Source organism: Anopheles nili, chromosome 3, assembly GCF_943737925.1.
Source record: "Anopheles nili chromosome 3, idAnoNiliSN_F5_01, whole genome shotgun sequence".
In the NCBI taxonomy this organism is placed as follows: Eukaryota; Metazoa; Arthropoda; class Insecta; order Diptera; family Culicidae; genus Anopheles; species Anopheles nili.
This window is the reverse complement of record NC_071292.1, coordinates 3,288,623-3,302,234: the sequence shown is the minus strand read 5'-3', so window position 1 is coordinate 3,302,234 and position 13,612 is coordinate 3,288,623. Positions and strand designations below refer to the sequence as shown.

The 13,612-nt window shown below is 41.9% G+C and overlaps 2 protein-coding genes across 2 annotated transcripts in view; one reads left to right on the top strand and one right to left on the bottom strand.

Moving 5' to 3' along the window:
* Positions 1-13,612, bottom strand: part of LOC128726258 (klarsicht protein) — a 108,450-nt gene that overhangs the window by 69,506 nt on the left and 25,332 nt on the right. The gene's annotated exons all lie outside the window — the stretch shown is intronic.
* LOC128726259 (odorant receptor 7a-like) lies at positions 9,406-10,042 on the top strand. The gene is made up of 3 exons (XM_053820056.1): positions 9,406-9,609; positions 9,678-9,776; positions 9,836-10,042. The coding sequence occupies exons 1-3, from the start codon at positions 9,406-9,408 to the stop codon at positions 10,040-10,042; spliced, it is 510 nt and encodes a 169-aa protein (XP_053676031.1).

Genomic DNA, 13,612 nt, shown 5'->3' with positions numbered 1-13,612 from the left:
GTTTTTATTCTTATGAGAAAAAACCAGCATAAACCGAATGTTTGTTGTAACTTCTTTAATTTGATTTACCAATCAACAACCGGTAATTCCCGAATTGAGCTCAACAATGTGCAATGTTGGCTGTTACGAGTTTTTTTTAAACATTCAATGCTTTATTTGCGTAAGTTTTATTTCATACGATTTATATCCCATTCAACGAACTACCTGCAAGCTTCGAGAGCATCAGAGTTCGTGAGAAATTTGTTCGTGGATTTTCTCACCGAAACGTATTTTGTGCGCTTCAAATTGCTTTCTATGACGAAGCACCCGAAAAGACCATCTAGCGCATCTTTCTAATGCAAGCTCTGTCGTAATTATCAACCGCCCACATGGTTAAACCAACCGCACAGAGATCCTAATGACCACGGCTCGACCGTTGGTCACGAAAATGCGTTTCCCCTAGAGCAAATAGATCGCAGTCCTTAACCCCTAAATCGTCTTATCTTGAACTCGCGCGGCCTGAGGCACGTTTGGTCCATTTCATTCGAACCCGTACTCCCTTCATCTCGAAGGATCGATGATCAGGGGTAGCATACGGTTCATCACGAAAATTAGGAACTCATATTTAAGCTCACCCATCCATAAACGAAGAAGAAATTCTGAAACCAGTTTTTTTGGGGTAGGATATGAAATCCACTCTGCTCAGCGTTGGAACATTACGGGTGTGGGTCGTATATCGGCAGCATCTGGTATTGTGGTAGAATCGAAATGGCTCCGAAACGAACCCCATCCCATTTCGTCGAAACTTAAGAGACTACACCAAAACCTTTCGTGCATCCCCGGCAAACGGAGCCACGTAGGAGCGTTAGAGCGGTACTTTCATTGTGTGAATTGCTTGGATAAACATTTGCTAACGAATAATGCACTGTTTGCGTGCATTTTGGATGTGCATTTGGAAAGGGACATGGCAACAAGAAACTCAGGCTTTGGACTTTTTCCGTCGTATAAAGGAAACTGAATCTATGCTCGTGGAAAAATAAGAAACAAAAGTGAAATTAGCAGACAATAAAAAGGAGATAAAAAATGACAAGCAGAACTTCATTATGCATACAATTTACGGCGAATATCAATTCCCGCCGAGAATCAAATCACGTGCCAATCACTCAAGTTCCATGCCATCAATTGATGCTACAAACAATGGAACGTAAATGTGCAAATTGTGCTAATATGTTTTAGCACATTGAATCTACACCGGAACATCCGGATCGTTCAGAAATTGTTTTATTCCTTCATTTCTTTCACGATCTGCTGGCCAGGTGTACATCGATCGTGCTAAAGAAATCATCGCGGTTTGCATAATAATTTTTGAAGCTTGTTTACGTATGATTTCCGTTCGATCGCGCCTGATTCACGTTTTTTCAATCCTTCGATTCGCCTCTTACAACGCAAACGCATTTTGCGTTCCGGTATCAGAATACACACGAAAACACTACGCTGGAACAACATCACAACACCCTCTCATATTTGTTCTCATGAAAAGTAGCTAATCATGTCACCCGTTGGACATTTTCCCACAGCCACCCTCGGCGAAAACTTATACCCGTATAATGAATGAATTGATGCCTTCGAAGGGTAAGGCAAAACCGGAAACACCACCATACCACGACCACGAGGACACACTGCCCCCTATAACATTGATACCATTATCGACATCTGCACGCTGACACGACAAGAAGACAAATTTGTGCTATTTGTGGCATCAGAGGTCACTGACCGTGGAAGCGTCGTTCTACAGGACTCAGCTCCGTTTTATCGATTTCCTCGCCCAAAGAGGTGATTGAACTTAGGCGAGGAAAAAAATCTTCACTCCTTCCTGGCGTTCGGATGGAAACTTAACGCTCAACACATCTAAACGAAGTGAGCAACCCGAGCCATAATAATAGGCAAGCCCGGTTGGCTATCACGCCAGATCGGGGTGAAATGGTTTTGTTTTCCCATCGACGGCTTCACTGCCTGCTCTACTTCCGGATGCAAATGGAATCGAAACAACCCGCACGCCACTAGATCAACCCCTCCCCAACAGTGCGCGGGAGCCCTCGAGGTTTTGTTTTTCCCCGTTCGTGCTGCACGTTTGACTGACCAAGAAGCCCATTTTCCGTCGTTTTTCCAATTCTCTTTCCCTCGAACGGAACGGTCGGTTTATGCTGGGGGCAAGTGCACCACGCGGCCGGGAGCTCAGGGCTCTGACATACATTTGTTGCTACACCGTCCACTGCCTTTCGTTGTTCTGATTTTTCCTCTTTTCACCAGCGCCTTTCGGTCGCAGGTGACGAACGACGACCAGCCGGTCAGCCAGCCGGTGCGCGGCTGGGCTTGAAGGTGAATGTAACGGTTTTGTAATTACCGACCTTCGCCCATCGCACCTTCCCGGTCGACCATGTGTGCGTGAAGGGCGTCCGACCCGAATTGAACTACTGTTCTTTCACGGTTTTTGCCGCGGTCTCAGTTTCCCATTCCTCGGTTTTGTGCGGAAAAAGGGGGAGAAAAACGACACTTCCTACCGGTTGATCGCGCCGTGCCGTGCCAGGAACGGGACAGCAGTCCGAGACCATTTATCATTATTTTCCCCCGTTTTTTCGTTTTCGTCCGTACCCACCGAAGGACGACGAGAAACATCGTCCGGCGCAGAAAAACTACATCATTTTGTGTCAGTTATCTAATTTGATTGTCAAGCGTCCCCAACTGGCACGCAATGCTCGGCTAACACGACGTATGGGCGGCACGGGGCTGACTAAATTCGTATGTCACGAAAATGAGCCCGACACAGATGAAAATTATGCCCCGAGGCTCGTGCCAGAACAATAAAAACAAAATATTGAACGAGGTATACGTTCAATGGCGTCCATTTTGACAGAAACGCGTTTCAAGAAAACAATGGGTTGATAAACCAGAATCGACTTAAAAATTGCCACTCGAAAAAAACGCTGTTTTTGTTCTAATTTTCTCGAGAGGCTGAATTTCGTTCGTTATTTTAAAACGAAACGATCGACAAAAGTGTACGATTAGTGTGGAGGAAAATAGATCGAACGCAACACGAGCGTAGTTCGCACGGTTCAGTAGGTTCGAATTAAACTACCGAAGGGGAAGTGACCTCGAAAATTATCGACTGCTGCTAATGACACACCGTCACTTTTCCAGCATGACGCATTGGGTAGGTTCTTCTTCACGGTGTTCAAATCGTCCGCTTGTCGCTAGCATTTGATTGGACGCCTCAACGTGAAGGACACGCCACAAAGTACGATGCCATTACGAATGGAGCGAATTGAAACCTAGCCAATAAAGTACGGAGGAAATTTTAATGCTACTTTATTGAATACTTCACCGTTTTCCACTGTCGCCAAGGCATGGGAACCACGTGAAACTTTAATGTCATTCAGCAAAGGACGTTTACTCACCTGTAAAGAAAGGACAAACATGACAACATTAGCGCATGGGTATATTGTAGCAAAGTATGTTGATTTTGAACAAATAGAGCAAATTAAATAACATTATAAAAGTAACGTAAATTCGTACAAAAAATAGTAATCGAATCCTGGTCATCATCATGCTGTTAGATTAACCTCTGTATGCTGAACGATAGCCGACTCCGATATCGAGACATTCACCGCAAACTGTCTGGCGTTCGATCTACACCGGTTTATCTTTCAGTATCGTCTGAGTTCGGTAGAATCTCGCACTCGCAGACAGTTCTAGTGATCGTTCGCGCACATGTGATGCTCCACGAGTGGTGTGGAACGCCACAATGTACAGTTCAAACGCTCCCCAGTTTGAAGTTAAACGCATGTGTGTAACAAATGCAAACACAAACCATAAATTAGTGCATTCCCCTTGGTGTGACGGTGCCGGGGCTTCTCACCGGCACCAGCACCATTCTCCGAGCAAAAGGTTCGATAAAAGACCATAAAATGGTATAACATCCTTCAACGAGCAATCCGAGCGCGAGGGATCGTTTGAACGGACACACTGCATCACGAGCAGAGATGAGCGAGGTTGCAAGACGCTTAAGATCCGCTTCCCGAGTGGGTGCGTCGTAGAAAACCCAATCGAACATTCGATGTGCCGATGAGTTTAATTTCCCCCAGAGAAGCTGTTAAACCAACAACCGTACGCTCGTTCTGAAATGCACACGAACCGGAAAAGATCTTCACTTCTTGTCGTGTCATCGTCGTTCTATTTTTGAGCCCTTGTGTCTCGTCGTATCAGCCGGCGGCCTGTCATTTTGGAGTGTCTTTCGTCCTCGGGCTAACCGTCTAGAAGAAGACGGACCGCCAAACACCCACTTCAAATGGTAGGCCAAGAGGTTCATTCAACCCAAAGCGACGATTCCACGTGCATCCGAATAAGTTCACATTGATCGAACAGAGCAGACCGCCCAATCGATGGATCTGATGGCTCACCAGGATAGTGGGAAATGTGCGCTGAAACCTAAGGAAATATCTGCACGACGATACAGCACTAGAGGGCCAGAAAAAGGGCATGTTACATAATCCCACCGCAAGGCCAACGCGGGCCGCGGCAGCATTGATTTACATCAACCGCAAACTGCGCTCGTTACCAGTCGAACGACGAGTCTTGTGGTGAAGACTTTGGGAGGATACAAGCGGAAGAATTGATTTACGAGACCTCGGGAACCGCCCGAACTAGTTGACAACGGGGACGAGTCGCAAAGTCGAGAGCAGCGAGTGAGCGTGAACTTGATTCTGCACACCAACCGGGCCATGGTGAAGGCGGTCCAAGAACCGACACTTTTTCTCCGGTATTCTCCCGTTGTTGTGAAACTTGTTCGCCCACGACGTGAGCCTTGAGCGCAGCTAAATTGCGATCGTCGACTGCACACCGGCCAGACGACGTTTCGCGATTTTTCCAACGCTCGAGTCGAATGATTGCGGATCCAAAATTGCCCGTTGCTTCTTGCACAAGGCTTGAAATCAGACACGATTTAAGCGCGCGATTAAATCCCATCATTTAGCAGCTTGTTAACATTGGGTTGCTACCGGTAAATGTACGTTACCGAATCTGTAGAAACATGATTTAGATTGGGTTTCGTTTGCTCGTTAATTGCTTCCATTAATCACAGCGAGCAGCCTATTTTTCAAGCATGACAAACCAACCTTAAAATAATTAGCTAGCAGCTACCAAACAACCGTTCGCACATTCAAAATATCTTGCCGAACAAACGTTTCTACATTGCTATTCTGGTTTGAAATGCTTTGCTTGTAGCGGGTGTCTCGAAATTGGTTTCTTAAAAGAAACTAGAGTGAAAACAGAATATACCTCTACCGTTCTTCATCATTTTTTCTACCAACCATGTAACATGTTCAATCAACCATGGTAGCACACTAGTATGCCAGCTATAGTTTCTCTTGAAGTGAAGAGTTATAAATCTCGACCTGATTAGAAACGCAAATTCGTGTTTGTCTGGAGATCCATCACTGCTTTCCAGAGGCAAGTCTTTTCTAGATGCTTGAGACCAACATAGGCCTTGAGGTTGAATGTGCAAAACCCCTCTGGTGTCGAGGGTAAATTTCATCAAAAGATAAAAGCCAACCGCAACACGTTAAAGCTCTAGGAATGGCAAAAGAAAATGAGCTCAGGCAAATCTCAGGCTCAGGCTCAGACCAATTGGTCGAAAGCGCCTCTTCGCCGCATGACGCACCTGACGAATGGAGTCATTTGCACAGGGTAAAAGGGTGAAGCATTCGTCTCTCGATTAATTTACGACTAACTGTGTCCCCTGCCGGGTGCGCCAATCGCCAATGCTAAGCAAACAAACATCGCAACGTCTACTGCGTCCTATTAGCACGCCTGATGATGGTTGGCGGCAGAGAGAGAGAGCTAATGCGGGGCTAAGCGAATGATTAGTGAAATTCAGATATTAATACACCCCTGGCGGGAGAACGTTTGTCCGCGGTTCCACAATCAAGTGACTACACCACCATCGCGTCCGAGCTTTATGCTAATCAAAATCGCTTCGACACTCATACTTTCTTCTCAGTGCAAGCAGGAAATGGAACAGCAGTGAGAGTTAAGCCTGCAAAACCGGAAACCAAACTTCGTTCCAGCAGGTCCCCGTCGGTGTCACACACCGTTCGCAGTGTGTGCGAGATTACTTCCGTCGGTTGCTGTTTGGCCATACTTTCGCTTAGCGAGCCATCATGCCATCAGAAGGCCCAGGCGCATCAGAAGGCATATTGTGAGCATGATGGATGGCATATCTCATACCTTCATTCATTAGTTGCACGGTGGAGTAGAAATGATGTGCGAATGTGCCGGTGGGAAACATATCACATACCACATACACCGACAGCCGTCTCTTCTTTTCTATTAAATTTACCAACCTTAAAAGTGGGTCACAGTGTTGTCGTTCGTCTCTTTGGGATCGCGGATGCAATTATGAATCGCCACTGTCAAGACTAATTCGCTGTGTTAGATATACTAATGCAACGAAATTTAAAAACCACGATCGCATAGTTATGTGAACTCACAATTGAAGACAATGCAGTTAGCAAACGAGATACAAACCAAAGAACGATCTCTAAATATCATTCATAGTGTATTTAAATCAATATAAACGGTTGCTTTAAGAGGTTGCTCATGTCGGAATCTAGTAAGCACGTACCCCTAAACATGGTTAAATAATATATCACGAATAGATTCTCTCTAACGCCCATGAAGCAATCGGTAGTGGGCCAATCAACTTCATTAGACATTAAAAGTAAATCGCGAAGAAATATTTCCCAACAACGAGAGAAAAAAAACACACAATTTTAAGCAATACGCTGGTTTATGATTATTTTCTACGGCACCCTCGGATCGTCCCACGGCAAAACCTCAGCCAATTATTAGTTATTCAGCCCACGGCGCCTCCGATAGGCGGTCTTTTTCGAGAGCTCCCTTTGCCTTTATTTCGCGCACAGCCATTTATTAGTTACGTTCGAGAAGGTACAAGCTGCAACTTCAAAGTTCGGTTGTGGTTAATCGTGCGAACGAGTAAACGCCGCCTTATGGCGTGTGTCAATTAGCGGACCACACTACACCAACCTGTCACAGACTGGATAGTCAATCAGGTTCCGTCGGTCCAGGACGTAGTCGGTCCACATTTTTATTCCTTCGGCGCCGAAACCTATTCCACGCAAACGGCACCAACAACGCGCATCGAACGAACACGGTTTCTCGCACGGCGTGTAAAAATTGCACTCTTAATTGTACTGACGAAAGGCACCTGATTATGCTACTCACGATGTCAGCATACCTTGCTTAAGGCTAGAGCATTGAGGAACTTATAAAAACCGGTACCAACCAATGCACTGTGGGATTGAATGCAATTGAGAGAATTTTCATCCAGACAAACGAAGAGCCAGAAAAATGTGCAGCTGTGCAGCTGTCGCAAGTATATGCGCTTTGAGCCACATCATCCGTTTGAATAAATCAAATGATAACTTCCAGATACGAGGATTTATCTAAGATTCTTTGAACAAACACCCCAAGTTTGCATCTTTCGCGAAGCTTCCGTGCTGCGACCAATAGGGTGGGTGACAACATCGCCTCATCTCCTGCTTGGGTCATCCAATTTGGCTAATAATAAACTCTTCTATATCGGCCAGACACTCACACTCTCCCACGATGATGCCCACACGCATGCAAATGTTGAAGCATGTCAGACAGTCCAACACCGTCGCGCCACTTGACCAATGCTAGCAGAATTGTCCCCTACATCGACGGGTCTAGCGGAAGCAATGACCTCATCCTCAATGTTGAAGATCGCCATGCGCGAGAACCACCCTGAGACAAATTTAGAGAACAGCTCTGCCTGCAGTTAATGGGAGTCAAAAAGCGTAATTTATGGTCCGCTTGCCGCGCCCAGCCATATGACCGCACTAAAGTGAAAGAGTGACGATCTTCTTGTGGCGCGTGACAATCACGTTTCTTTATTGATAGATATATTTGGCAAAACAATTCTTTGGCTCAAGATATACTGTCAATGTTGATTTTGTATTTACATTAAACCGTAAAAATAATTTCCTTTAGAGTCGACAGCCGATAAACATGCTCAAAGGGATGTATTTTTTTGATGTTCAGATCAAAGCATGAATGAACTCAAACAAAAGTTCGAACATCACTCGATATTTATACAAGGGATATCCATCTCTTGGATCAGCGTTCTCAAAAACCCACTATTCAGGCTTAGAGAACATTCTTTATCTCTAACTTGAGTTATTAGCGAGAAATTGAGATTTATGCACTTGTTACTTAATATTTAAAATTATCTTTGAATATACCCTGGTAAATTCTTATTTCTTTGGAAACTGCTATACTTAATCATGAGAACAAACACATTTGTTTGAAATTTCCAGTGATTGCATCCATACCAAAGACAACTATGGATAGCTAAGGTCATTAGCATTACAATATTAAGCTCAATCAATCGGATTCATAAGTGGTGACTTATTCAATCATTCATGATATTTATAGTGTCACTAGCAACGACAAACACTTCATTCCAATTTAGATGTTTTCTTTGATGTTTGAACACCACGTTACGAGGGACTAACGTAACTATCATTTCATATTTATAGTTCATTTCCCAGTGAGGTATAAAAATGAGAATATTCCTTCAATTCATGCACAGTTTGACTAAACCAAGCGATACAACAATGAAGTTTTTCCAAATTGAGCAACCAGATGACATCCAGCCCATTGGATGCCGTTTGCTGACACTTTGTGGTTTAGGGCGTAATGCAAAGCACAACTACTGGTTCTGGTTCCAGTTCATATTTTTCTTTATATTCGGTATCATACCGAGATTCTTGATGGATATAGATGAGCCGATAGTCCTTGTGAGAGTGGGATCAGAAATAGTGTATGCGAGTTACATTTTCACCCAGATGGGCGCATTGTATGTGAGACGTGACGACCTTTACCGACTGGTGGACATGTTGAAAGCGTGTGTCGACAAACCGTATTCCGATGAAAATTACGCGTTCTTTATCAGAACGAATACCTCCGTTAACAGATCGGCTATAACTTATAGCAAATATTTCCTGGCTGTGTGTGTTATATACATAGGAATGCCTGGTATAGCATCAAGCTTAGTATGCTTTAGAAATATGCGTAACCAGACGGGCCAACGGGAGGAATACGTCATTCCAACCGAATTAAAGTAAGTATGCTTTCCTTAAAATGAAAATTTATGTATATAGTTCTTACATCAGTGCCGTTCAATTCAGTTTCTATTACATGGATATCCGTTATAACTCACTGCATTACACGATATACTTCGGAGCCGTCATTGTACTTTGTCTATCAGGGTCTTTACATTTGTGCACAAAGGACGTAATGGATTTTTCTGCCATCCGAAGCACGTCAATGCTGTTTCAAATGACTGCCAAACAAATACAACAGTTTCCACCAATGGCATCCCAAATTCAACTAAATAATTTAATTCAAACTCATCGTGATACTTTGCAATGCGCTAAAATGCTACAACGCGCGCTAAGTCTCGCACTAATGATTCAGCTTACATTCTGTAGTGCCGTTTGGTGTCTCATGGTGTTCTACATTTTACTTATGGTTTGTATATTGTCTTAGGGAATAGTTTCCGCAAGGGAAGATCTTTTATATTTATAAGCTTTTCACAGGGATTCACGTTAAAGATTCTAAATGTATTACTTCTACTATTGCTTCTAACATATGAGACATATTCTTATTGTCAATTTGGAACAAAACTAACCACAAAGGTAAAAAAACCATAAGGAAAACAAATGTTCTAATAATAATTGATTTTTTGTAATTGTAGGCTAACCAAGTCCTTGATGCTTTGGAACAACTTTCCTTATATGATCAGACTGTGTTGATACAAAAACAGATTCTTTTCATCATACAACGGTCCCAAAAGCCCATCGTTCTAACGGCTGGAAAATTGTTCCCCGTCAACATTGCCCAGTTTAGTGAAATAGTGAAAAAGTCCTACTCCTTCTATCTGGTTCTGAAGGATGTTTTTTAAAATGTCAGGATGTCCTAAGCATCGATTTTCAAAACATATCGCAACACGTCAATTACAATCATATTCCATTCATACTACATAACAACTGCAAATCAACCTGTCGCTTCATTCATAAAAGATTTCCACAGTGGAATATGCAATGAAATAGATCATGTATTTTTATTGTGTTTAGTGGTTCTTCGATGCCATAACTCAATATTAATTCAACGTTCTCGGGTGCATTTTGAGTACCAACTAGAGTGACATAGTATATACTGCAAATCACCGAATATTAAATTCGTATTGAACTATGCATTCAGGTAAAAATTTCTTGTTCTTTCTCAATTTGTCAATGCTGCATTTTCAATCAAATTGCAAGTAACAAGAAGGGTAGTTTTATGTGTTCAGAACATTGTAGTGAGCTCAAGTGTGAAACCTTCCAAACATTACTTATGGCAGAAGAGCCTTTATAAAGTGACGAACGACAAGTGAGCAATGTGGTTTGTTACAGCAGAAAAACCCTCTGGGGTACCGGATGTCGTTTTAAAATTGTTACGTTTAGTCGGAGTTTCCGACGTTCAAAACGAACGATATCGTTTTGTGGTCATATTTTTGATCTTTGTACTGACAATTGCATGGCCTAAAATTGCATATGGATACCCTACATTCGAAGCCTCTATCATTGGATTAGCGGAACTGTTCTTTCAAACAAATCGGTTCGTCGGAGTGCTGCTACTAGTAATATACAATGATAAGTATCTTGCACTCGTTCGTGAAGCTGAAAACTTCACAAGCAACGGTATGTTCTTTGGATCATAATGAATATGTTTGTGTATACGGTACCATAATAATTTTATCTTACATCTAATGATTGTTTTTGGCAGCCTTAAAAGAACATCCCACAGTAGTCGAATATTTTACAAAGAGCCATGCTAAGATCACAAAGATCACGAAAATGTATCTCGTCGCTTTGTTGATGCCATCGACGTTCTATAGCTTTTCCCCGATATTTTCAACCGTTTGGATGTATTACAACGCACTCGAAAACGACACTTCCATCGAGCATATCCTTCACATGGAGGAAAATTTCTACGGGCTCAATATTCGGGCATCACTGGATCATTATATTATTTATGGAGTCATCATGGTTCCAACTTCTTACCTCTGCTCGTTAATCGGGTCAGCGAAGCTCGTATCGTTACTTAATCTTATCAAGTACTGCACTATCTACTTTGAGCTAGTAACACTTAAGCTGAAGGAAGAATCCCGGAAACATGACATCGCGCAAAAAATACAATCAATTCATAAAATGCACCAAGGTGCTCTTGATTGCACAACATTCTTGAAAACTCTTACTGCACCAATTATGTTGTTGCAATTTATACTGTGCGTTCTGGTATGGAGTTCTATGCTGCTTTACTTCACGGTGTCGGTCAGAATCAACTTCTACCGTGAAACCGAGTGCAAATCACTTAATACATTCAAACTATATTTTAGGGTTTCAACACTCAGTTCATCAACTTGTTTTTGCTGTTTTTGTTTGACACAACAGAAACTTTTGGTTATTGCTTTCTTGGAAATCAACTCTCCGATGAGGTAGGAAATAGCTTACCAGTTCACTTGAGTCTCATGGCTACAAAAACGAATCCTTAACTTTAGAGTGCACGTGTGGCTTATGCAGTTTATGACAGCAATTGGGAAACACAGAGTCCAGCGGTACAAAAAGAATTGCAGCTTGTTCTTCTTCGCGCACAGATCCCTGTTGGTATCACTGCTGGGAAGTTTTGTTGGATGAACATGGAGGAATTTGGAAAGGTTCGTTTAGTGCGAAAATTATTCCTTTAAATGAACAACCATCACATCCATTGCATTTGTAGGTGGTTAAAACAACTTATTCCTTTTTTATCGTATTAAGGGATCTATTTTGAATGCGTTGAAAGAAACAATCCACGGATCAATACTTATAACTATGGCAGATAATTAGATATCAATACCAGGTTCGGGAAGATTAATTTCTTGTATTCATATTATTATTCAAACAAATATATAATGTTCTTACTCTATTTTTATTCAGTGATGCCAATTTTGTAGACAAATTGCTTTGTAGGCTCTAAAAACAAATGCACCATAAGCTGGTAAAGCGTTTTCAATCTACAGGAGCTAACTCCTGTTTGCTTATATCTTCATGAAAGTAAGCCGATTTAGAACTCAACAATATAGGTTAACATTTAGTAAAGGTAATGATTTGTTTTCGATTATTGTGTGCATCAAGGTACACCTTGAGACTGCAGCATCTTGATGCAACTGTAGCTCTTAACAGCTCTTACAAATAGCTCTACAAACATTGCCTTTATTCAATCGGCGTGTGCTACCCGGAATCGAAGGATATCACCATTTGCTAGTAGCGATAGCAACAAAGATTCAGTAAGAACGTGTGTTTTTCAAAATGTCCAGTGGCTGCCAATTATTTTAACGTATCTTTTCGTCATAGCGGTGACAAAATCGAACAATTTTATGACCAAACACTGGCACTTGCTAGAACAGGTGAGTCATATTTGCAACAGATTGAGATATTTCCCATACCATAACTTTAAATGTTCTTTTTTTTTTAGTCACTCGGACATCATCCACGGATATCACTAACTTTCTCACAGTGAAACACAGTTTCATTCATAAAATCGTCAAAATCTACTTCTTCATAATTTTGTAGGGCGTTCAGTTCTACGTTTTTGCACCGTTCGTGTCAACATTGCGAAATCCTAACAAAACCATACAATACAATATGCATATGGAAGGAAATTTTTACGGACTGGCAACTCGTACATCGGCCCTTGATTATCTTATTTTCGTGATTATATTGATTATATCAGGTTCATAAAATATAATACGGTTTACTTTCAAATAGTCCAGCTCAAGCTGCAAGCAATAGCTGCAATAAATCCTTGCAACAGAACTCAAATCCTTAATTTAAATGGACCAAGACACCTAATCCAACATCTTTAAAACACTAATTTCACACACGCTTTCTCTCATTCTTTAGAGCGCTCGTAGTGACGGTATAGTATACGAGAGTTGTTGGGAAAAACAAAGCACGGCGATACAGAAAGCCCTTCAGCTTATTCTGTTTCGTACTCAGCGGCCTGTTGGAATAACTGCGGGGAGGTTTTGTTTCATGAATTTTTAAATGTTTGGCGGAGTACTAAAAGGAATTGACAACGTTTGCTTAGATAAAAACATCACTTTACCGTTTCAGGTTGTAAAATCCACGTATTGATTCTATATGCTTTTAAGAGATCAATTCAAAATGTCATAAAACAATTACGAAATGATTTTTATCAAACACTAAACGAGTCACTAAAGCCACTTATCAACTTATAATAATAATAAAGAAAAAAATATAGATTATATTTCACGCATCGGAGCTGGCTGCAAAAGCTGATAGACTTTTGTATTTATGCGCATAAAGAGTTTTCAACATAACATAAGAATGCACGTGTTTAGCATGCTCATGCAGTTTACGACAGCAATTGACACGTACACACGACAGAAACATAGAGTCCAGCGGTACAAAAAGAATTGCAGCTTGTCCTT

What these genes read in the sequence shown, in the direction of transcription:
- LOC128726259 (XM_053820056.1), top strand. Translation starts at nt 9,406, where the DNA reads ATGCTGTTTCAAATGACTGCCAAACAAATACAACAGTTTCCACCAATG. An exon ending in TGTTCTACATTTTACTTATG is followed by an intron (nt 9,610 to 9,677) that starts GTTTGTATATTG and finishes AGCTTTTCACAG; the next exon opens with GGATTCACGTTAAAGATTCT. An exon ending in GAACAAAACTAACCACAAAG is followed by an intron (nt 9,777 to 9,835) that starts GTAAAAAAACCA and finishes TTGTAATTGTAG; the next exon opens with GCTAACCAAGTCCTTGATGC.